This window comes from Carya illinoinensis, chromosome 6, assembly GCF_018687715.1.
Source record: "Carya illinoinensis cultivar Pawnee chromosome 6, C.illinoinensisPawnee_v1, whole genome shotgun sequence".
In the NCBI taxonomy this organism is placed as follows: Eukaryota; Viridiplantae; Streptophyta; class Magnoliopsida; order Fagales; family Juglandaceae; genus Carya; species Carya illinoinensis.
In genome coordinates, this window is record NC_056757.1 from 31,538,389 (window position 1) to 31,563,679 (window position 25,291).

The 25,291-nt window shown below is 35.5% G+C and overlaps 2 protein-coding genes across 5 annotated transcripts; both read left to right on the forward strand.

Moving 5' to 3' along the window:
* The first annotated feature begins 3,480 nt into the window (after positions 1–3,480).
* LOC122313646 (serine/threonine-protein kinase STY46-like) lies at positions 3,481–11,620 on the forward strand. 4 transcript variants are annotated; one of them, XM_043128817.1, is made up of 16 exons: positions 3,481–3,829; positions 4,362–4,476; positions 5,588–5,688; positions 5,820–5,939; positions 6,426–6,480; positions 6,821–6,931; positions 7,234–7,299; positions 7,476–7,651; positions 7,756–7,863; positions 8,478–8,551; positions 8,697–8,872; positions 9,304–9,399; positions 10,363–10,443; positions 10,537–10,590; positions 10,750–10,884; positions 11,179–11,620. In XM_043128817.1, the coding sequence occupies exons 1-16, from the start codon at positions 3,627–3,629 to the stop codon at positions 11,260–11,262; spliced, it is 1,755 nt and encodes a 584-aa protein (XP_042984751.1). In that variant the 5' UTR covers positions 3,481–3,626; the 3' UTR covers positions 11,263–11,620. The 4 variants fall into 4 exon arrangements, with proteins under 4 accessions (XP_042984751.1, XP_042984752.1, XP_042984754.1 ...); XM_043128818.1 differs by having other exon boundaries at positions 7,482–7,651; XM_043128820.1 differs by having other exon boundaries at positions 7,249–7,299; positions 7,482–7,651.
* Positions 11,621–18,327: 6,707 nt separating this feature from the next.
* LOC122313645 (mechanosensitive ion channel protein 6-like) lies at positions 18,328–22,573 on the forward strand. Its single transcript, XM_043128816.1, has 5 exons — positions 18,328–20,481; positions 20,784–20,907; positions 21,342–21,635; positions 21,730–21,932; positions 22,053–22,573. The coding sequence occupies exons 1-5, from the start codon at positions 18,722–18,724 to the stop codon at positions 22,342–22,344; spliced, it is 2,673 nt and encodes an 890-aa protein (XP_042984750.1). The 5' UTR covers positions 18,328–18,721; the 3' UTR covers positions 22,345–22,573.
* The last annotated feature ends 2,718 nt before the right edge of the window (positions 22,574–25,291 follow it).

A 25,291-nucleotide genomic window follows, 5' to 3' on the forward strand; every position in this document is an offset into this window, starting at 1 on the left:
ATTAAATTATATTAATTTATAATTAAAAATTATATATACAGTTATTTTTTTTTATATTTTTGGTACATTTTATTAATGTGATCACTCAAAGATTATTGGATAAAAAAGCATGTATATTACTCCATAACTCCAGTTCCTGCTTTTCTTCTATTCATTTGATTTTCATAAAACTTTCTTTGGGCTATGGGTATTGATAGACGGCACGTGATTCTTTAATTGGAATGATAATCAGCCATTAGTGTGAGAATAACTTTATTTTGCAGGCTAGTTCACTCTTTATAATTAAAGATAAATATTATATAAAAATAAATTAATATAATTTGATACGATATATAATCAATTATATTATAAAATAGATTTAACAAATCATATAAAATTATATTAATTTATAAATTTATTTTTATATAATTTAAATTTATAAAAATTTTATGTTCAATCATTTTTATATATTCTTTATATAGTTCATTAATCTAATTGATTGCATCATTTTTTTTAATATAAAATAATTATTTTAACGAGTCATATTAATAAAATATATAAAAATAATTATACGAATACAAATCAAATATTAAATCAAAAATACTTTTGAGACGAGCGGATGGTGGCCGACATACATATACTTATCCATCATCCTGTCTAGGTAGGCAATAGGTATACGCCAACCAGGTCCGTATATAAAAATAAATTAACATGATTTAATACGATATATAATTATATTATAAAATAGATTTAACAAATCATATAAAATTATGTTAATTTATAACTTTATTTTTATATAATTTAAATTTATAAAAATTTTATATGTAGTCACTTTTATATAATTTTTATGCAGTTCATTAATCTAATTAATTGTATTATTTTTTTAATATAAAATAATTATTTCGATTAATTATATTAATAAAATATATAAAAATAAGTATACGAAGCAGATCTCAAAAATTTAATTTAAAATACTTTTGGGACTAGCGGATAGTGGCCAACATTCATATACCTTATCCATCATCCTGTGCAGGTAGGCAATAGGTGTACGCCGACCAGGTACGTATATTTCCCCAATTTGAGCAACAAAACCAATACCTTTGTTTGGATAACATATTTTAATGTGTCGTGGGAATGGAGCTTCGTCTGCTCCAACGTCGGCTTCAATATTGTCTCTCGGAACAGATTATTGCATATTACTCCCTTTGTTCCAATCCAAATAAATATCTTACCCCTTCAAAAAAATTAAAAAAAAAAAAATATCTCACCCAACGGCCACCATTCGCCGCTTAGCTGGCATTCTTCTCTTCCCACCTTATCCTCAGTACCCGTCCCTTCGCCACCTCCAAGGGTCACTTTTTCCACGTCACCCATTCACCTCGCTCCACGTGTACGCATGATCACATCCAGTCAGGCTTACACAGTTTATTCCGCCACGGATGCGGATCCCCTGTCTGCCCGTGCAGGTCAACTGCCCCAGTCCGAACGACGCTAGGACTGATCACCCACGTTGGTCATTTCATTATTTAAATTCTAATTAATCAATTTATTTGGAAATTGAAACCAAGCTCTCCAAAGTATTGGGTTTATTATATCATATTTACCAAAAAAGGAAATATTAAAAGAAAATAAATATGATAGTTCACCTTCGTTAAGGCACCATAATGTCGTCATCTGGATGCTATCTAATCAGGACTGCATTAGTTTCAGTGATCTGTTTATTACCAACCATACCCACGATTTGCATGTTTAGCTCTATTGCGTATAGAAAAATGTTATTTAGATTTTTTTTTTAAATAATAAATTCTACTTTTTTTTTTATTTTTTTTATTTTTTAAGAATGCCCTATAATTATACACCTAAGACATTGTTTAAATATGCTCTATATACACGTATATATATAGAAAATTATTTTAAATAAAAAAAATTATATAAAAATAAATTTATAAATTAATATACTTTAATCTCATAAATTAATAATTCGATATAAAATTAATTTTATTATAAAATAAATTGAATATATAAATTAAATTACGTTAATTTATACATTTATTTTTATTTAATCTTTTTACATATATAGTGCATGCATCATGCTTTTGAAGTACAACAACTAAGTTACTGTTACGTGTACAAAGAGGGTAAAAGGAAAACAGAAAAAGGTAATTACCAGCTAGTACAGTACGCCTAATGCTGGCAGAGATTCTTATGAATGGGAGGGCCATCTATAGGCTCCACAGCCTTTACCATTCTCTATTCTCCAAGAAAACAAAGGTTTCCCAACGCTGGAAAGTAGCATTGCTGGGAAGCATCATGCATCTTATCGAAATGTCACGTTTTCTCATCCCCACATTTTCATCATGCACATGGTCGCATCAACGAACCAAACCAAAACCATATCAAATTAACTTACACGTACATGACTGAACGGAAACTTCAAAAAAATCTCTACTGCTCTTTATAAAATCATATAAAATTACATTCATATAATAAAATAATTTGATGTAATATGTCATATTATAAAATTATTTTTATTATAAAAAATATATATAATGAAACACAAAAAATTAGTTATCTTCTCACATTATACTTAATTGCACCCATTGGGTACAAATGTGGTACATATGCATGCATCATGCATGTCTACAATTTTTTTTTAAAAAAAAGAAAAAGAAAAAGAAAGCCCTGGGAAAAAGCGGTACGAGCTTATCCAATTAATGAGTAGGAGGACCCACTAGGATTCCTTCTTTTATAGGATTTAAATAGTGATTCATTCAGTGGGGGGTGGCGTGAGATATGGAGTTGCTGGTTCTTCCATTAGGCAGTCTCAGAAGGTGGGCTTTGGCATCATAATTATCATTATACCATCAATCCATACATACAAAAAAGGGATCAACTTAAAAAGTAATATAATCTAAAATATATCGTGCAGTTATTTAAAATATATATATATATATATTTTAAAATAATTATACGATATTTATACAATCTCGTACGGTCGTAATTATTATTTTTTAATTTTTAAATATCCATTAATTTTCATTTCTTTCTGTTATAACATCTAACTTCTCTAAATTTATTCTTATCTTAAATTGTTTGATTCTATTTAATATGAGTTTTGCTACATATAAGCACAGTCGTGCACTAATCTGTGTACTAATATTGATTTATTCATACTTAAAATTTAAATTAACACCATTTTTAATAAAATCTACTTTTTGACTAATCATATCATATTGGTGCACAGATTAATGCACAATTATGCTTACAACTATATTTTTCCATTTAATATTGATCTTATACTCACCAAGGCAACGTCTAAATAGAACAGTGTATTCTCACCAAGGCAACGTCTAAATAGTTAAATTATAAACATTATTCTTACTTAGAATCAGATAATAGTTATATTTAAAAAAAATATTAAAAAAACAAAATTATTATTTGCGAATATCCTGTAATGTTGTTTAACCTCAGTTATTAACAGCCTGATCTTGACATCAAATCTGCGTGTTTCCATATAAACCGAGCTCCTCGTTTCTGTGCTCCCCAGAATCGTCCACATTCACGTAAGCCAAATACCTGAAGACCCATCCCCCCCATCTCTCTCTCTCTCGCTTTTTTCCTTTCCTTTCCTTTCGTTTCAGTATTCAATGGTGATGGAGGAAACGGAGAGCTGTGGGAGTAGGGCGCACGACACGTTGGCGTCGTCGCCGGTGCGGACTCGGCAGCAGAGGCAGAAGCTTGACGTTTATAGTGAGGTTCTCCGTCGCCTCAAGGATTCGGAAAATATGGAGACCACTCAACCTGGCTTCGAAGACCAGCTTTGGGCTCACTTCAATCGCCTCCCCGCTCGGTACCTTTACCCTCCATACCCTAGCCTCCCATGCCTTTTGATATATTCATATGTGCATGTTTGATTGTATTTTTTTTAAGGCACGTAAAAGTATATGACTACACTAATCGTGGTTTTCGTTCATCTTCAATATATTTATTATATATTTTATGTCACTACGTTGTTTGTTTTGCTTTTTATTGTGTGGTTGACGTTGTTTGATGGATGAACGTATTGCATAAGGTATGTTTAGAACTCAGAGCCATTAAGATTGAAGCGGAGTATTTACACATTGCCGTAATTTTGTTATATAGATTATCAGAGGTTACGAATTAGATTTTTGACTTCGTTGATTATTGATTACGGATTTTGTTTGTGTTCCGCCGAGATTGTTGGTAAAGTCTCGGTTTTTTGGGGCATTGACGGAAGAAGAAAGGTGCTGTAATGATTGTAATGATTGGTACAGTCCTCAAATGGGGACTGTACGTAGCATTGTTCTTGTTGTTCTATCAAATTATATTTGGGTTGAACCGTTGGATAAAATCCGATGCAGGTATGCGCTGGATATGAATGTACAGAGGCCAGAAGATGTTCTTATGCATAAGAGATTGCTGCATTTGGCGCACGATCCCACAAATAGCCCTGCGATTGAAGTCCGCCTTGTGCAGGTTGGTTGATTTCTTACTCGTATATTATAGAATCATTGCATTCTCAATGTGTGCACGCAATCGCCTGAAGATTTTCTACTCGTTTATTATTCCAGGTACTCAGTATTTGTAGCTTAGCCTCGTAACTAATGCAGCCTATCTGTACTTTGTCTTGTGAATGATCATTGTCATGACCAATGGGGCGTATTTGATTACCTTGTGAACCTTGGATTTAAACAGGTCCTGCACGTCTTTATCGATCTCTTCAAGACCTGACGCACCATTTTATTATGTTATCCCCTAGAAGCGTGTAGATGTTTGATGAGAGCGCTATTTGGGACAACTTATTCCAAGAACCTTTACTGTTATGTTGGCTGATTACTCAACTCAGTAACAGGAGCACATGCATTGAGAAACATATAGTTTTAAACCAGATTTGTGATGAAATGCAAGCCGACATCTGATAATGTCTGATTATTTTGGAGTTGGCTGCTTGCTCGAAATTGCCATAATCCACTACAGAGCTCTCTTCTTGTTGCTAGCTACGGGATGTCAAAGATACATGCATTTGACTTTGTTTTACCTTGGATTAATTTAGATGAAACGGAATTGACCTAGCTTGTTCATGCCTGGTTTATCTATATTTAACATACTTGTTTGTGTCATTTCTCCTTCATGTCATTTAAGTTGAGTTAGACTTTTACTTCTGATTCTTGGGACAATGGTTGAAAGTTCAAATAGAATATAGATTAATAATTTAGCACTTTGTAGACAATGAATGAATCATGACAAAATATTTTTAGACTCATTTTAACCATGCATGCATATCATGAAGCTGCAACTCTGATACATCTACTACTATGCTGAGATGGTGATTGTAATCATCAATGCTCTTTGTATTGCACTCTTTTTGGCCTGCTCTAATTGTTAATGTTATTTGACATGAGGAACAAGGTTAGACCTCAATTCTGTTCATGCTTCCTTTCTGCTCTTTTCTACTTTTTACAATTTGACACTTCTCTTTTACTTGTTTTTTTTTTTTTTTTTTTTTTTTTTTTTTTTTTTTTTAATTTCTATTTTTAAAATTTTTGAGTGGTAAATATATTTTAAAAACCCTGCTTTTTTTTTGCAGGTTCTTTCAGCTTCTGATGGGAATCAGCTGGATTCTGTACATTCAGATTTTCCTGGTGAAGAAGCTGCCCAGAGTTCTCTAAACTGCTCTATCAGAAAAGGGTATTTTTTCTGTTTTTTAATTATTTCCTAGAATCCAAGCATAGCTAATTTGCTTATTTTGATTGCTCACTTTGATGCTTGACATTTGCCGTGACATTTCTGACATCTCTAGCTGGCTTTTCAAATGTCAGCATACATCCACCTCCTGCCTTTGGTTCATCTCCTAACCTTGAAGCGCTTGCACTTGAAACAAATACGTCTCATGCTCAAGATGAAGAACATTCTGTACATGCCAGTGCCTGGTTGTCTCAGTAAATACTTATATCTTAAACTATTCACTGGGTTAAGGCTAGAAAATTTTTTCAGAACCTGTCTGGTTAAACATCTTTTGTTTGGATTTGATTGTATATACCAAAAAAGTATGTTCTCAATATTTTATTTTTTTTAAATATTGTAAATGCATTTGATTACTTTTATTTTTATTTTTATTTTTATATCAGTTGTAATGGTCCTTTCTTTTAAACTATAGTTTGGATTTCTAATTTAAACTATACTTGATCAATGGCCAGTTCTACTAAAGCCTTTTTCTCTTATCTCATTCTAGTGCTTTTAGTATATGATCAGTTTTGATTTAGCGAATGAGATTTTTGACAAGCTTGGTGCTTTAATTGAACTTAAACATTAAAATCCCCTCTTTAGTACATCAAATGTTGATTTTCAATATATTTAGGGACATGAACTTGCTATACTTTCAAAGAGAGATTCTGATGAAATAAATCTTTGTGGTTGACACGTAGGCCCATGCATGAAATCACCTTCTCATCAGATGACAAGCCCAAACTCCTTAGTCAGGTATTTGATAGGTTTTCACATCTAAGTATGATTATTATCTTCATATGCAGTTCATTGATTTATGGACTCGTATCTGGCTGTGTGTTCGCGCTCCTATCTTTTTGTGTCTAGGCATGCCTGTGTGATTGCGTATATTTTTATGCATACATACCAAAATTGATGGCAGTAGACATGCTTTGAGCTTGCAAGCATGAGCTTACACAATTCCTCAAATGAACTTTCACATTAAAATTTTGTAAACATTAAATACAAGAATTCTGTGTTAGAAAATTCTGTGTCTGATTATATGGTCTCATTCTCATCTGCATGGTGACTGTTCTTGTGGAAAAATAAATTGCAGCTGACTTCCTTGCTTGCTGAGATGGGACTAAACATCCAAGAGGCACATGCTTTTTCAACAGTGGATGGTTATTCCTTAGATGTCTTTGTTGTTGATGGTTGGCCTCATGAGGTACTTTATATGATTAGTTATTTAGCTTGAAATAATGTTCTTCTTAGGAAATAAAGCCCAACATCTGCCAAATGGCATGTAGACAAGGTCAATGGGTCTGCCAAAACAGTATAAAATTTGATCGCCATAATTGTGTTCTTGTTTTTTTGGTCGTTTCTACATTTTTTAAAGTAATCATTTGGGAAAGTTACTGTACTTTCGTCTCAATTGGACTCAAATGGAAAATATTAAATAGTTTTTTTATTTTCTTAAGTTTATTACAAGAAAGCTATTCTTTTGTGTTCACAAGCATTGCTTGACAGACTTGGGTGAAACAGGAAACAGAGCAGCTTAAAACTACTCTGGAAAGGGAAATCTTGAAAATTGAGGTGATTTCTTGCAACTCATTTCTGCCTTCAAGTAGGATAGTTGGAAATAGTACCCTTTTTTTTACTCTTTCGAGTGTCAAATCCATATTTTATTTTCTCTTCTTTATTTTCCTTCCCCGTCAGTTATATTATAAACAATGCACCCATAATTCATGGAATTTGGGGTTGCTATTTAGTGGCAGGCTTGGCCAACTGCTCGATCATCACCTCCTGATAGTGAGCTTGATCAAACGGTTATCAAATGTGAATCTGATTATTTGAAAATACCTAATGATGGGATTGATGTATGGGAAATTGATCCTGAGCACTTGAAGTTTGGAAACAAAATTGCATCTGGGTCATACGGCAATCTGTAAGTTCATATTGATACATTTATTCCTCTGCTTCTTATTTTTGGCTACGCATCTACTGATTGCTCTTTAGTGTTCAATTCACCAACGTCTTTCATTGAATCAGGTACAAAGGTACGTACTGTGGTCAGGAAGTAGCTATCAAAGTTCTCAAGCAAGAGCATGTGGAGTCAGATATGCAGAGAGAGTTTGCACAGGAAGTCTTTATTATGAGGTTTGTTGAACCATATTGTTTGCCTAGTTGGCCAGTTAGCATCTGTTTTTCATTGTGTTTGATGATGTTGTGCAAGTCTGTGTAGCTAGGCTTCATGTTTATACTGTAACATAATTATACTTGAGTGTTCCAGTGACTGGTCACATAATGGAATTCTTTATCTGCATTGTAGTCATCAAACTTACGAGTAAATGATCACCTTTAAGTGTAATATTGATGAAGACACACCTCAACTTCCCAAAAATGGAAGCTTTGATTTTGATCGTTGGTGAGAGATGAAGGACAGGAAGTGATGCAGGTTATACATTTTATGTGGTCATTCACCACTTTCTGGTAGGGGATGTGCCAAAGATAACCAAAGGGGAAGTTATTTCATTTTCAGATGCATGGTTGAAGGAGATCTATCTAGATAGATGTGTGAAGGAGGTGTATAAGTAATTTTCTTGTGACCAACTGGGGAAATGGAAAAAATGTTCGTAAGATATGGAACTGTATTATATGTGGAAAAAATTCTCTCTTGAAAGCAGCAATTGCATTTTGATGACTTTGCCAGTTGGTATTTTTGCCTGTCGGTTCCTTAAAGCCCTTTAACAACCTTCTTTTGAACATTGCAGGAAAGTTCGACATAAGAATGTTGTACAATTCATAGGTGCATGTACCAAGCCTCCAAGCTTGTGCATTGTAACAGGTGAATTCCACTAACAAGTTTAAAAATGCGTTTTGGTTTTACTTAGAATAAACTTTGATTTTGGGATCTTGTTATATGATATATTAGTTATTTTTTATTCACGCTGTCTCCATTTCAAAATTTGTTTTCTTGTTTAATATTTCAGAGTTTATGTCTGGCGGAAGTGTCTATGACTATTTGCATAAACAAAGGGGTGTTTTCAAACTTCCGTCCTTGCTCAAAGTAGCAATTGATGTTTCCAAGGGAATGAACTACTTGCACCAAAATAATATAATCCACAGAGATTTGAAGGCTGCTAATCTTTTAATGGACGAAAATGAGGTAAGGAGTTTCTCAAGCCTCTATTCGTATTTTCGTGTCTTATATATGTACAAAATGTATTTTTTGGTTGAAAAATCCACAATATTAATGTTACGATGCAGATATCCTCATAATTTCTGTGTCTCGATAAGAATCTCTGGTGATTATATGTGCGAATGGTTTAGACCACATATTTCTTTGTAATATCGGTAGTATTTTCCTCAGTGCATGGTCTGTCTGATTTTTATGGAATCCAGCATGTACAAGGCCTGACTACTAATGCTTTATTTTTCCCTTATAATTTTTCTGGGCTCTTGTTTTCTCAGCGGCCTTACATTATTGAGGAATCTAAATTAATTTTGGATGACAGTTTTGAGTTTCAATGATATGTAGTTTGGCATCCAAGCATGTTTTGATTTGTATTAATTTTTAGTCATGTTTTTTTCTTTCAGGTTGTTAAGGTGGCTGATTTTGGTGTTGCAAGAGTAAAAGCTCAGTCTGGGGTTATGACTGCAGAAACTGGGACATATCGGTGGATGGCTCCTGAGGTGTGAATCTTTTATTTTAAATCTTGGAGCCTTTGATTATAAAAAGTTGTTTGAAAGTCTTCCAATGTATACTTACTCTGCCTTTTCAAGAGCTACATATGTTTTAGATTATTTGGAATCTTTAGTGATATGACAATATGCAGTTGCTTGTTATAATTTCTTTATAAACATTACCTATAAAAAAATAAGAATTTCTTTATAAACAAGGAGTTATTCTGCCAATCTGTCACTCAATATCTACTTATGGCTATTTGCATCGTGTATGAAATTATTACAAATTTTTCCTTGGATGCCTGGCTATATTATTAATTCCAAGTGGGTTTGGCTTGACATAATTGTGCGACCATCCAGTTGAAAATGAATCCATTTAAAATGGTGGGTTGGTGCGTAGCCCCCGTTGATAGGTCATATGGGCAAGTTGGATGTTGACTTTGTTTGAATAATGGTCAGCATGCAGTCAACTTCTTAGAACTAGTTGATAATATTTTGTTATGAATTAGGTACCATGCAGTGGTTGTGATGCCTGAGTCCAGACTGTTAAAAGGAAAAAATAATGTGGATCAGTTAGTGGGAAAATTTGCTTTGAAATCATGTATATGTTAATTAAGGACATCCCCAACTTTTCTGCAACTTTTTGGAACTAGAAAGGATTTGTCATTCTTCCCTCTTTTCTTTAGAAATATGGTATATTTCTCTTTTGTTTTGTCAGAAGAGAGAAAACGATTAAAGAAAGAACATCTTGATGCTTATTAATTATAAAAAAGAAAAGGACATCTTGATGTGAAGTAGCATATGAGAAAGCAGCTAGTAGCAACCTAAATTTCTTGCTGTATATGTGCTGCCTTTTGCTTATTACAGTGGGTGTATACCATTAGTTGCTTTGCTCGGAAGCAATCATTCCCTATCTTGCTCTTGGATGTTGAGCATTTGTCATTTTCTTACCACAGTCCTTTTGCATTGAAGGTTATAGAACACAAGCCATATGATCAAAAGGCTGATGTTTTTAGTTTTGGAGTTGTGTTATGGGAGATGCTTACTGGAAAGGTAATGATTGTTTTTTGCTTTCCAGAATTGGAGATAACGATTGTTACTTAAATTTGCCCCTTTAATCCAATTATCTCTTATGCTTCTTACCAGCTCCCGTATGAATACTTAACCCCATTGCAAGCTGCTGTTGGAGTGGTTCAAAAGGTACAATATCTTTTCCGCAACCTTGTTGAATAAGTTTGTTGCCCATGTTTGGTCTGGATTTATATAGTATATCTATCACAGGTTGGTATCTGGACATGATTTTATTTTATTTTATGTGAACATGAATTGCAATTTGCTTTCGTTTGATATGTTTTCCAGGGTTTACGGCCTACCATCCCAAAGCACACCCACCCAAAGCTTGTGGAGCTGCTTGAGAGATGCTGGCAGCAAGATCCAGCACTAAGACCGGACTTCTCCAAAGTTATAGAGATCCTGCAGCAAACAGCCAAGGAGGTAGGTTCTTGTTATGCATGGAGCACAATCACTTCTAGAGCATGATTTCAAAATTGAGAAAAATAGTAGATTTTTTTTGGTTCTCTTGTATACCAAATTTTGGAAGAAATGTTTTCTTTTAGTCATGTATGTCCTGCCGCATTTCATCATTTTGTCCGATTCCTCCTTCCCTTTCTTTCCTTTTGACTCGTGCCCAAATTACATAAAACTTATATTCAGATTATAAAATGTGTGGTTCTAGCATTCTAGTCCAGTATGGTCTTGCATTAAACACATATAATCTATGTGGAACAGGTTGGGGATGAAGGAGAGGAACGGCGCAAGGATAAGTCATCCAGAGGGTTCCTATCTGTTCTTAGACGGGGCCATCACCAGTGAAGAGACGTACATAGAAATTATTGTGCACACTTATTGTCACTTTATGCATCGGTATGTACAGTATATTCTCCACATTATCCTTTTTTTTTTAATAATATCCCTACTGATATTTTACCTTTATCGATTCTTTTAACTAGCCATTCCCTTGTCTCATATTTCATTAACCTGTGAGAATGGATTGATGGTTTGGATTATAAGAGTTGTAACTTATTAGACCTCCTGTGGTCTGCGGCTTTTTGCTAAGAAATTACTCTTGTGAACATTGTCTCCCCAACCCACTTGTAGCCACGAGTATATAAATATATGGGAGAGATATGTGATATATCAAGCATATCTTCCTTAGATTTTTACAAGGAAATTTTATATTTTTTAGTTATTTTAGCCATCATTTTAGCCATCATTATTCATTATTTTCTAAGGTAGCATAGAATGATTGGTAGGTAAGTTAAAATGATAAATACATTTTTAATTATTGTGTCATTTAAAAAAAATGGAAGAATGGTAATGAAAAGCTTATGCATAGATATGAGATCGATACTCGATATAGATGTAGCTAGAGAAGATGAGTTAGGCATGATCGTTGGCCAGGTACTCCGTCTAGTCGGGTTTGAGTTATAACTTACACTTAACTCTAATTTGAAATTCAATGAGTCCTTAGGATTCAGAATCCGATTACTTGGGTTCTGGACTGGACCCAAAAAACATTCCGGCCAGTAGTCCTATTTAGGGGGCTAATGCTAATAATTAAAGGTGAATTTATATTCAGATTTGAAACTAGAGATCTAATTCATGCCTAACTTCTTAAAAGTAACTTGAATATCATTGAGTGGTACCTCATTAGAATTCACTAATTGCTCGGTATACAACTCCTCCTTGGGCCCAACGCCCAGCCGAAAGTTACTGTCTTTAGGAGTCTAGGACCCACTCTTTAGCAAAAAGGCAAAAGAAAAAACTAAAGCCCTGACCATGAACTTAAAGCTGAAGGAAATCTTTGGGTCTGTCTTTATTTGGGCTAACCGGACGTGAGTCTAGCCTATAAATTTTATTCCTGCATTCTAATAATTTAACCGAACTGTGAACAGTCGCGATTCATTCAATTGGATCGAGGTTATATTTAATTACTTATGTTTGGTAATTCGATTTGAAAAACAATAAATAAACATAGCAGACGTTTTTCTATATTTAATGTTATTCGTGTGAGACTTTCAGTTTTTTTTTCTTTGCGGTATTTATTTTTATCCAAACTAAAATATCCAAGGCACATCAGACCAGATTTGTCATATTGACAATTCTAAGGTGGATAGAGTTTTCCTCCCAACTAGATTTGAGGAAATTTTCTCCAAAACTTTCTATAAAAATGATAAATGTCGATTTTAATTACATGATATTTTTATGATGTGATAGAAGGATTATATAATACATATTTTGGGAGCACCTAATAATCTTCCTTTTATCTTATAAGTGATGTATGGGTTTTATATGGTTTGGTAATTTGTGGTAGGACAATTTAGTTTTTAATATTAATTCAAATAAACGGGAACTTAGCTATTTACAATTACATTTCTTTGGAGAGTAATATTACATTCAATCGTGAAGTAAGTGTCGTACAGTCAATTTGAAAAAATTTGAGGTCTACCATTATAAAATTAATTTGTTTATATAGATCATATATTTATTCACTTTTTCAAAATAATTGTACGGCGTTTGCAGATGCACGATTGTAATATCATTTCTCTTAAATGAAAGTTATTTAAAATGATGGCATAATTAATATGATGATTCTGTATAACAAGATCTAAGTTTGAGAAAAAAATTTCTCAGAAAGTATTAGCATAACAATTGGTGAAACACAAATGTAGTTCATGTAGTCCAATGTTGAAGACCTAACCATTGATTCAAAAGCTCTAGAACTGTTAGATATTAATTTAGTTAAATATTTAACCTTCACGATCATAACATTCCACCATACTTCTAAATTCGACATCCACGATGACCCTGTTAGGGACTCCGGTCTTGTCCCTAACACTAAGGACCATGAGTTTGCCTTAGTGAGGATGATGACCGAGTAACCTTGCCAACTTGCTTGACCTTCTACAAAAGGTTGGTGTTTGGGTGATGGAATGACGAAGATGAAGATGAACTTGGGTAAGCTAAGTATTTAGGGAGGGCAAATCAATGTGGGCGGCTAGAGACTTGTTCTTGAGTGAAGTGTCTAGTTGATGGAGGCTAAGGTTGTGTGGATGATATGAGGCTAGGGTTACGGGTTGGAGGCAACTAGGGTTGCCGTTGACTATGAGAATGGGCTAGGGCTGGCAAGATTGTGTGATTGACAAGGGTTTGGATAGGATGCAATTAGGGTTGCCGTGGGTTAGGTTGAGAAATTAGGGTTTTGGGTGTAAGGTAACTAGGGTTGCCAAAATGGGTGTGGTAGGATTATGGTTGATGTGGTCTTTGAAAGATTGGCTAGATTTGATTGGTTTAGGAATGGATATGGAATGATTCTAAGATGGAAGGAATCTCTTTAGGTAAGTGGAGAGATTTAGTTTTAGCTAAGATTAGGGTTGGTGAGTTTGATGGGTCGGCTAAGGTTGGATGATTTGGAAATGGATATGGAAGGTTTGCAAGATAGAGGGAATCTTTGAGGGAAGAGGGGAATTCGAATTTGGACTAGGATGGTAAGTCAATAGTTGACTAAAGAGATTTTAGGAAGAATGATTTAAGGGATTAAATGTGGTTATGGAAGGTTTGCAAGATGGAGTGAATCTTTAAGGGAAGAGGGGAATTCAAATTTAGACTAGGATGGCAAGTCAATAGTTGATTAGAGAGATTTTAAGAAGAATGATTTAAGAGATTGAATATGATTGTTAATTCCTTAAATTAAGGGATGTGAAATGGGAGGGAGTCAGACTCTTAGAAGGAAAGAATTACCTTATAGGGGCTTGAGGTGGGCGACTAGGGTTTTGTATAGGGAATGATTTATGGGCAAGCCACTTATGGTAAGTGAGACACATGGCTCGGGAAAAATGGAATGAGGAAATATTATGGTGGCCGAATATGGATGGAAGCCAAGTATAGGAAGTAGACTTCAGCTAGGGCAAGTTGGATGATGGGAAGAATTTATGAAAAGTGACAAAAACTTTAGCGGTCGAGAATGAGGGTATGGAATTATCAAATGAACAATGGAAAAATGAATACTAAAAAGAAATGATGAACACTCAAGAACAAAGTAAAATACTTAAGAACTTGAATGAACAAAAGGTAACAAACCAACTAATGATTCATGGATTGCACAATAGTTGAAATAAATCTCATGAATTGATAACTTGATAAAAGCAAGGATAACAATAACTTGGATTTACGAATTGCACCAAGTTGCAAGATCAAGATAAATGAATCACACATATTCACGAACTGCAAGGTGTGATTATCTCTTTGGGATTCACGAATTGTACCCAAAAAGTCCAAGTACCTAGCACAGATTGTTGATTTCCTAAACAAAATAATCATCCTGTAGGGAAATTGCCAAAAGATATAATGCAAAGACTAAGGGTCCTATTTATAAGGATTACAACTTGAAAACCCACAATAGGTTCCTTGGAAAATAAATAATTAAATTAAAGTAAACAATAAGCAATAACATGGTTGTCATGGGCTAAGTTGACCCATGGCCCGCATGAGCCCATGGGATCCTACAAGATCCACTCTATTGACACTGATCCAGTGGTAGACTTTTCTCTTTTGGCAGCTTCACTCATCTATCAGTATTCAATGACTTAACATTATGTTCATACAAAGTACCCAGACATTTTAATCCAGCCTATAGGTTGCCCTTTCCGTGACTTGAACCTGTGATGTAGTCTCTGCTTTGATACCAATTGTTAAAAACCCAAATATTAATCCAAAAGTCATAAACTGGATACTAATTTAGTTAAACATTTAACCTTTAGGATCATTACATCCAAATAATTCAAAACAAGTTGGGCTTGACGATTTGAAGACACTATGCCCATACAAAATACCAAGACATTTTAATCCAGTTTATAGGTTGCCTTATTCGTGACTTGAACCTGTGACGTGGTCCTTAATCTGATACTAATTGTTAAAGACCCAAGTATTGATCTAAAAGTTCTAGGACTGTTGAATAGTCAAACCTTTAACTTTCAAGATCATTACATCTAAATAATTCAAAACAAGTAGGGCTTGAGGATTTGAAGACCCAACAAAATTAGAATGGGAAATCTCACCAAGAGAGACGAGAAAGATGCACCCTCCTTTAGTTGGTGTGTTCGGTAGAGTGAATCACTGAGGAAGACAGCGATGGTAATCAAAGCAAACATACAAGAGAATAACTTAAAACCGGACAATCCTACAACTCATATTTATCGGAGGCCAATAGGTAATAGCCACGTTAGTGAGACAGAAATAAGTTCTGATTGCCGCGATGTAGGGAAACAAGTCCCCCTTCTCAACCTCTCTCTTCACGTGATTCAGTTGCCATCATTTCTTTCCTCTCTTCCCCTTCTCTCTTCCGAACCAGTCTTCCCCTTCTCTGTTTTGAACCATCTTCTACGTTTGATTGAAGACGAGTTCCATCTTCTACTTTGCAGCCATCTTCTATTTTTCTTGGCTGTTTCTACTTTGCAGTACACGAAACCCAAAATACATGGTTGAGATTTTGCTTCAATCCTACGATGTATTTGAGAAACTGCTGCCTGTTCTTCGCATCAATTCACCCATATTTCACCGATGACGGAGGAAAAAAGAACTTTACACAATTGTGCAGTTGCCATTTGTTTGTGACTCTGGTTTGAGAAAACAAAATTGGGCAATTGTGGCATAGGTTTAAGATGGGTAGGATTCCCTTAATCAGATCTCATTTCCAAGTCCCATTGAGGATATATTTTAACTGAAAATAATTTGTGTAACCTTTTGAATGAGAATGTAGACGAATCGGGAGAGCAAAAACATAAAATTCGTGGTCACCTTCACTGGACGAGATGGACGCCCAGGTTTAAAGATTCTATACTCTCTATTTTATTCGTCTCGGTGGTGCTGGAATCTGGCGAAATATTTAAAGAAAAAAAAAACGATGCAAATGAGGTGGCTGATTACCCATCCCTATAGTTGTTGTCTTCTATAATGGCTCAATGTCCAAAACTAACGAAGACCAGTTCTGCTACAGGGAGACCATTTCGCGCACACCTCATGCACCCCTACTGGCGTGGTAGGTAATTTTTTTAAAAAAGAAAACAAACAACCAAAAGCACTGAAAGGAAATCAACGTCTGGGTTGTGCACCGCTGTGAAGAGAATGTCTAGGTTGCTTTCCCCCACGGCTCATGAAGCAAACCAGATATGTTTTGACGAGGCCCTGCCAAAAAGGAAGAGCTTCAGCTTTCTCCATTTCTGTGTATCTCACCACTGGCATCGACCTCAGATATGGGTTTCTCAGTCACGTTCTCAATTGAAACCCTTGCACCAAAATACCCTATCCAAACTGGTATAGACGCACTCGAGAATAATAAAAACAGAAACCTTGATGAACTTGGGATAATCGGAATTTCTTTCTCTGCGTGTTGCTTACTTCCGATTGAGCTTCCGATTTAGCTTCAGATTTAACGTTAGGATTTCAGAGAGAGAGAAGAGAGAAGTTTTCATTTCAGTTCCAGACAAAAGCAACGAAGATGAGTTGATTTATCCCCTACATCGTGCAGTATAGACTTTAAAATGTACCTCTTACGTGATAAATTATGATTGGCCTCCGTTATTCTTCATTTATATGACCCTCCGGTCTGAAGCGTTTTCCAACATACAATACAACATGTTGTTTACGTTCTGACTTGGTTGACTCCAAAGCAATTGGACGTCATCTACTCCCAACTAGATTTAGACACACATAACCATCAATGTCAAATGAACGATTAAAAATCGCATCAACATGAACCACAAAACATGGATTTGTTTTCCTTCCTTTTGTTGTACTTTTCAATTTCATTTCATATTGCCGCTTCTCTGCTGTCTGTAATACTAAATTATGCCCAAAAATTCAAGCAAAACGGTCTACGACACGTAGCAATCTTTCCCTTGAGTTTTGGCGTTTATAGCGCTTTTAAGTCAATCAGGTAACGGTTCTAGCACTGGGGCAGAAAACAAACGCAGGCCGGGTAGCCTCGTTGCGTCCTGAGGAGGTAGATCGATCCACTATTTTTATTTTTTAATATTAAGATAAGAGACCGTTTTGGATTGGGACACGTACTCAGGAGCCAATCCCTCCGAGTCCCAAAATACCCCCCGGTGATCTATTGCATTTTCACCACATTCCGGCCTTTTTTTTTTTTAAACTATCGTTTCATCTATAAAAAGAAAATTGCAGCATAAGTAAGAAAATTAGTTAAAAAGCTAAGTTAGGCACAAGGCATTTTTTTGGTTTGATAAGCAATTTGGAGTAGAGCACACAATAAAACAGACAAGACCAATAATACTGCCATATTTTGGTAACCTTTTATTTTTTTGTCATGCAATTTCGTAGATTTTGTGTCTAGCCAGGTTTATGTAAAATGACTGTCACATCCAAAAAAGTTTTAAACGTAGATAAGTTCTCGAACATGTTTATAAAATTGGAAAAAACTTCATTTTTCTTTGGATCGATTCTAAAAAATGAGTCAGTCTCATGAATTTTTTTATGATATAAGAGTTTGTTATAGGATGAATATGAGCTCGAACTACTTATCCCATAATAAAGATCAGAAAAAATATTATTATACATATGAAAGATAGTGTTGAGAAATAAATTTCATATTACTTGTGAACAAAATTTTAGACATATTTATAAAATTAAAAGAAATTTTTTTCTTTAAACCACTTTTAAAAGACGAGTTAACCCACAATTTCCTCAGAATTACACTCGTAGTCATAATTTGTAGGCGTCTTTCTCAACGCAATTACCAATTTCAGACCCAAATAAACATCGGTCATGCGGTGGCACTTCCGTCATTATGTGAAAAATCTAGGGATTTTTATTTTTTATTTTTACGCCGAACCAAACCACATGCACGCACCACTCTGCGGCAGAAATCTCTCTCTCTCTCTCTCTCTCTCTCTCTCTCTCTCTCTCGTCTGTGTTTTGAAAACTGCAGAGTGTTTTTTTATTGCATTGAGAGTGCACGCGTCAACAAGATTTTTTCGAAAAGCTCAGGAAATCACCAACTTTGCTAACATGCCCGCTAAAAAACTATATGAGCGGTGAAGATATAATTCTTATATGAAATAGCAAATATATATTTTACTTTATCGCTATCAAATATGGATCTCTCTCCAGGGAAATCCTTCGAAATACATGGTTCTACAAGCATTCAAGGAACATCTCTGCTGCTGGTTGCTCTGTGACTTTGCCCAAGAATAACTCCCCCATTCTTCTCCACCAGCGCGATTCCGAATAGCTTCCCTACTCTGCAGCAATCATGAGGGCAGTTGAGTCATCCGACCACGGAGAAGTCGTCGTTAAAATCGACGAGGGAGATTCAAACAGTAAGGATGTAGTGGATGCCGTTAAGAACGACAAAAAGAACAAGATTTGGAGGGAGTCCAGCTATGACTTTTGGAAAGACGATGGCCATACCAACAACGACGACGTTCGCAATGATGTTATTAGAGAGAACCACCTGAATAATGGAAATGGTGGAGGTTTTGATTTTGTGCAACGTGGGAAAGGGAAGCAGGACCCCCCGTCGAAGTTGATTGGTCAGTTCCTGCACAATCAGATGGTGTCCGGCGAGATGTCTCTGGACATGGATTTGGAAATGGATGAGCTCCGCCCCAACCATCGGAAACTGAACTTACCTTCAGTGACGGAGTCTCCGGAGAAGCCCCAGATGTCCAAGGAGCTCAATATCTCGAATGTCGGAGTTGAGGCCGCAGACGATAATTATATGCGACATCGTAACAAGGAACCGTCTTACGACAGAGAGCAACAACCACAGCCGCAACAATGTCGCGATGGTGGGTCTGGGAATTTAGGTGGAGAGGTGGTGAGGTGTACATCAAATTCATCGTTTCAAAGAAAGTCGAGCTGGTCGAGAGTGAAAACAAAGTCGCGGCTGATGGACCCACCTCATGAAGAGCCAGAGAGGCGATCGGAACGGGTTCCTAGGTCGGGTCAGCTCCGGTCCGGTTTACTTCCGAAGGCGTTGGACGAAGACGAAGACGATCCGTTCTGGGAGGACTTGCCGGACGAGTACAGGAAGACGAAGCTGAGCGCTTTGACTGTATTGGAATTTGTGAGTTTGGTTGTGATAATTGCCTTTTTTATTTGCTCTCTTTTTATTCCCTATCTGAAAGAGAAGAACTTGTGGAAGCTCAAACTGTGGAAATGGCAAGTTCTGATATTGGTTTTGATATGTGGGAGGTTGGTGTCTGGGTGGGGGATTCGGATCCTAGTGTTCTTTATAGAAAGGAATTTCGTTTTACGTAAAAAGTTTCTTTATTTTGTATATGGTGTACGAAAGGCCGTGCAGAATTGTCTGTGGTTAGGGCTTGTTTTGCTAGCTTGGCATTTTCTTTTTGATAAGAAGGTTGAGAGAGAGACCAAGAGTGATAAGCTTAAGTATGTGACTAAGGTGCTTGTGTGTTTGTTGCTGGGTACCTTGGTCTGGTTGGTGAAGACCCTTATGGTGAAAGTTTTGGCTTCTTCTTTTCATGTTAGTACCTATTTTGATAGGATTCAGGAGTCTTTGTTTACTCAGTATGTGATTGAGACGCTTTCGGGGCCGCCATTGATTGAGATTCGAAATGCAGAGGAGGAGGAGGCTAGGCTTTCTGATGAGGTCAATAAGTTACAGAACGTTGGTGCTACTGTGCCGCATGATCTCAAGGCAACTGCTTTCCCTCCACCAAAGAGTGGAAGGGTTATAGGGAGTAGTGGACTTCTGCAGATTAGCCCTGGAGTGAAAAATGAGAAGCTGTCTGGGGCAATGTTCAATAAGAAGGGAGATGATCAAGGGATAAGCATTGATCACCTACATAAGTTGAATCCGAAGAATGTATCGGCTTGGAATATGAAGAGGTTGATGAGGATTGTTCGGAATGGGACTCTTACTACCTTGGATGAACAAATATTGGATGCCACGAACGAGCATGGCTCTAATACACAGATTAGGAGTGAGTTGGAGGCGAAAGCTGCAGCCAAGAAGATATTTCAGAATGTCGCCAGGCATGGGGCCAAGTAAGTCCTTGCTCCTTGACATTTTGTTTTTTAACGTTTTGTGAGCTTTTTATGTCTTCATTCAGACTGGATCATGAATATGACCCATTTTTAAAACCATTCTTTTAATGTTAGGGCTTATTTTAACAACGCTTTTAGCGTGCCCCTCTTGTTGATCAGATATTCGTCTTTCCTATATGTGAAGTACCATGAAAAGGATTTATATTGATCACCAGCTTCCGTTGTATATGCAATTTGGTTACCGTTTTTCTTGTTCTCTTAATAAATAATCAATCTCTATATATTAACATTTGCTTTGTCAGGCACATCTACTTGGAAGATTTGATGCGATTCTTGCGGGAAGATGAGGCTTTGACAACCATGGGTCTCTTTGAAGGAGCCTTTGAGACACACAGAATTAGCAAATCATCCTTGAAGAACTGGGTGGTAAGGATTGGTCAACAAATGGCTTCTCTTTAAATTTTTCCCCATTTTCACACTAATGGATAAATTAGAAGCATCATGCTTTACAATCTTTGAATTCTATGCATGCAAGTTGTTGCAAATATCTTCTTGTTTACATTTCAATCAAGGTTCAAGTACTTGTGAACTCAGATCCAAACCTAGCTAGTAACTTAGAGTTTGGCCGAAGTGAAATGTGAAACCACAATTAATGCTCGGTCTTAATCATAATCTGTAACTCATCAATATTTTGCACATTTATGATGATTTTGTCTCGTGTGAGCAAGCCATCATTGGCACTTGCGCGCAAAGAGTAAATGAGTCGTAGTTCTTCAAATACTGTCCCATGTTCACATTATGTGGATGCACTTCTGAAATGTCATCATGATTTGACATAGAAATGTATATACTTATTCCAGGTCAATGTGTTCAGAGAGCGGAGAGCACTCGCTTTGACGTTGAATGATACCAAAACAGCCGTGAATATACTTCATCGTGTTGTGAACGTGTTAGTTAGCATTGTTATGTTAGTTATTTGGCTTCTAATTCTGGGAATCGCCACCACCAAATTTCTTCTCTTTTTAAGCTCTCAGCTCCTCCTTGTTGCATTTATTTTTGGGAACACCCTCAAGACAGTATTCGAAGCAATCATCTTCTTATTTGCAATGCACCCGTTTGATGTGGGAGATCGGTGTGAGATTGACGGAGTTCAGGTAACTTTCCATTTTTGAAATGTTATATTTTTGGAAGTTTTTGCTATTCAATCCATAAGCAAGGGGGACTAATCGATTCTTTGAAAAATTTTAGATGGTTGTAGAAGAAATGAACATCTTAACTACTGTATTTCTGAGATACGACAACACGAAGATTGTTTACCCAAACAGTGTTCTTTCTACAAAGCCCATCAATAACTTCTATCGCAGTCCTGACATGGGAGATGCCGTCGAGTTCTGCGTCCATATATCAACTCCGGCAGACAAGATTGCAACCATTAAACAAAGAGTTATAAGGTATGTGCAGGAATTAAGATAACTCACAGCTTACTGCACAATATCTATGCATATCTGTCCATATATAAGTTTCTAATTTGTCTACCCTTTTCTCCTTTTAATGGTTGCCATTGCATGCAGTTATATTGAGGGCAAGAAAGAGCACTGGTATCCTTCACCCATGTTTATATTCAAGGACGTGGAAGAGTTAAACAGACTGAAGATAGCTGTATGGCTAACACACAGAATGAACCACCAAGACATGGGAGAAAGGTGGGCAAGGAGATCTCTTTTGGTTGAAGAGATGGCTAAGCTTTTCCGTGAACTTGACATTCAATACCGCTTGCTGCCCGTTGACATTAATGTCCGCACCATGCCTCCTGTGAACTCCACCCAACTTCCCTCTACTTGGACAACAACCAGTACTAGCTGAGTAACTAATTATTAATGCATCTCCTTGACCTGCCAGTACTTTTGGCGATACACTCATAGAAAGGGACTGATCTATGCATAATGCAGAGTTAATTTAGTGTATTTTCAATGTTGGTTAGGTAGTAAATATCTTTCGAAGTCTGTAAGTATGTCGAACTAGAACAACATCTTTCTAAACATATCAATTGTTTAGAGGCACTCTTCAAGTGGATTAAAATTTCCATATGTTATTGCTGCTCCAAATTCGCAGTGAATGTCATGTACTCGAAAATGGTAGGAGATCCCATGTTGTTTTTGCAAAAGACATTATAGTCTTGAGATCGACATTCTTAAGATTACTACTCATTGGTGGGTACTGCTGATTGGCTTCATTGCTTGCATAAGTGAGCAAATAAGACGGATGAATGGATTCGGAGACAATTAAAAAGTGCGTTTGACAGTAAAACTTCTTTCAAAGAAAAGTATTATATTTGGTAAATTGATAAAAATTAATTTAACACTTTAAAAAAAAAAAAAAAAAAGAAGCAAAACGTCCAATTTAAAAAAAAAAAAATGAAGCTTTTGTTGAAAAGTTTGGCATGTCTACCATAAGTAGGACTGTTCATTTAGGTTCCAACCTGAGAACCTGGGGTACACCTGGACCGGATCCCAGGTCTCAAATTTAGGCTAGCTTCCAACCTAGGTTAAGCCAGGTCAGACCCGATTTGAAATCCGGTTGTATCCGGGTTTTAAAGAAATCGGAATCCAGTTTTTGGGTTCAACCTAAGTTGTTGTTGTTGTTTTATTATTATTGTTATTATTTTTTAACCTATGACTCTAATGATGTGATTATGAATTTAACTTGATCACGTTTTGCCATTTTAACAACAATTGTCAAGATCCAAACCAACCATAGAAATGATGTAATGCTATAAAAGTTACAAGCACCCACTTGATTAACAAACAAAATGACAAAACAAATCTGGAAAAACACATTCAAAATATAACTAGTCAAAAGTAATGCTTAAAATATGCTTGAATCCTGTGAAGAGGACCACGAGAAACAACATATGACAACCCATTAGACTACAAAACAAGAATCAAATAAGAGACATTAGTTTATTTATAGAAACAGATAATCCTAATATGTAAAGCTTCATAGAATATGTTATACCTGATGATAGTATATGTATCGAAGGATTTCCTTTTGATGCTCAACAGGGAACACTGTATTAAGATGCCTTGTAATGTACATACACATTACTTGCAGTTTTTTGGAATGAAAACAACACAGACATTACCAAATATGGCTAATACCATTGTCTAGTGGTACGTATTAGACAAATTAGACTCAGTAAAATATTTTTTAATGCTAGATAGCCTATGTCATTTTTTTTTTTTTTTTTATAGTGGTTAAGTAATATAATGCTAGATACATACTGATATTTTAAAATGGTAGGTCCTGCTTCATAAAGTGATGATCATAGTGATAAATTAAATTTAAAAAAAAAAGAAAAAAAAAAAAAAAGACAATGGAGATGAGAGTCTCACCAAGGGGGTAGAAAAAACAATGGAGTCATTTTCAGCAGGCCAATGGCCATCACTAGCCTGCAAGGCTGAATAGAAATAATTTCTTCATATAATGAAGATTTATAGAACATACCATATAAATAATTTTCTCATGCTCACTAGATGTATGAAAATTATTTAAGTTCCATGCTATATGAGTTTATTATGGAATCAAACCATTCAAGAATAACAGTAAAATATTTGAAAACGAGCACAATTTGCATAGAAGTTCAGTTGAATTAGATTAAACTAGCATAAACCCAATACTTTATAAACCTTTACAGGTCATGATTTGCCCATTTCAAATTTGTCGATTATTTGTCCAGATGATATACTCCACAGAACCATCCAATTAGATCAAATATATATGAAAGCTCCATTTGTCCACAACATTATTCACATGAGTGCGCTTGGCAACCGGCTTTGGTGTAAATATATGTTTTACACCCACCAATCACAAGATGACACATAATGATTTCTTTAAAAGTAAAATACAATTTAGATGTAGGAGATCTTTTACACTTCAATTAATGCTTTCCTCGGGACTTACACTTTTCTGATTTTCTCTCTCAAACTTTTACTTTTTTTTTTCTCTCTCCACCTTTTATCTTTCTTTACACCCGTCTCACCCACCCCCACCCTCCCCCACCCCTCCTAAATATCTCTATCTCCCTCCTTCGGATAAACTGAAGTTATTGGACCCTTTATCAGACTTTAGCTTCTCGCACTCGCTGTTGCTCTCCTCAGACATATTCCTTACATGCTGTTGTTCTCTTTAGATCAAACTGAGGTATTTTTAATGTGTTGAAATTTTTTACGTGCTCCAGTATTTTTTATTTTTATTTTTATCATTAACCTTTTTTTTTTTAAATGTCTCGGTAACTTAATAATATGTAGCATAGCACTGTGACAAAAAAATTTGTTTTTATATATTTGAAAATGACTTTTTGGATTGTTGTTGAAGCCATATCCACTAACATGAAGAAAAATAAAAACTTTTTTAATTACAAATTACCGATCTGCAACATAACGGCCCACCAAAAATTTAATAAAACTCAAACGGTAAAGAACATGATCCCAAACCAGAAACTTTTGAGATTATCTGCATGATTGAATAAAATATTTTTAAGTTGAAAAAGTGCATTATGATAATAATGTTTAGATTACTTTTTAAGGTATAGAACCAACAAAATTTTTCCTTATTTGTTTCCTCTATAATAATGATTGGAACTAAAAAGTATGTTCCCAGTAGTGCAACCTTATTTATTTTAATTAATGATGTTTATAGCCAATCTTATTTTTGGGTACAATTCCATTAAATTATTAACTATTGTGCATGAGATTTTTGTTCTCTAAATGACACATTTTTCATGATATTAGGTGGAGTAAAAATTTAAAAG

Excerpts from the sequence above, each read along its gene's own strand:
- LOC122313646 (XM_043128817.1), top strand. The coding sequence starts at position 3,627 with ATGGTGATGGAGGAAACGGAGAGCTGTGGGAGTAGGGCGCACGACACG. Across the intron at positions 5,689-5,819 it reads AACTGCTCTATCAGAAAAGG|CATACATCCACCTCCTGCCT; the intron begins GTATTTTTTCTG and ends TTCAAATGTCAG. Across the intron at positions 7,300-7,475 it reads GGGAAATCTTGAAAATTGAG|TGGCAGGCTTGGCCAACTGC; the intron begins GTGATTTCTTGC and ends GTTGCTATTTAG.
- LOC122313645 (XM_043128816.1), top strand. The coding sequence starts at position 18,722 with ATGAGGGCAGTTGAGTCATCCGACCACGGAGAAGTCGTCGTTAAAATC. Across the intron at positions 20,908-21,341 it reads CATCCTTGAAGAACTGGGTG|GTCAATGTGTTCAGAGAGCG; the intron begins GTAAGGATTGGT and ends TACTTATTCCAG. Across the intron at positions 21,636-21,729 it reads GTGAGATTGACGGAGTTCAG|ATGGTTGTAGAAGAAATGAA; the intron begins GTAACTTTCCAT and ends GAAAAATTTTAG.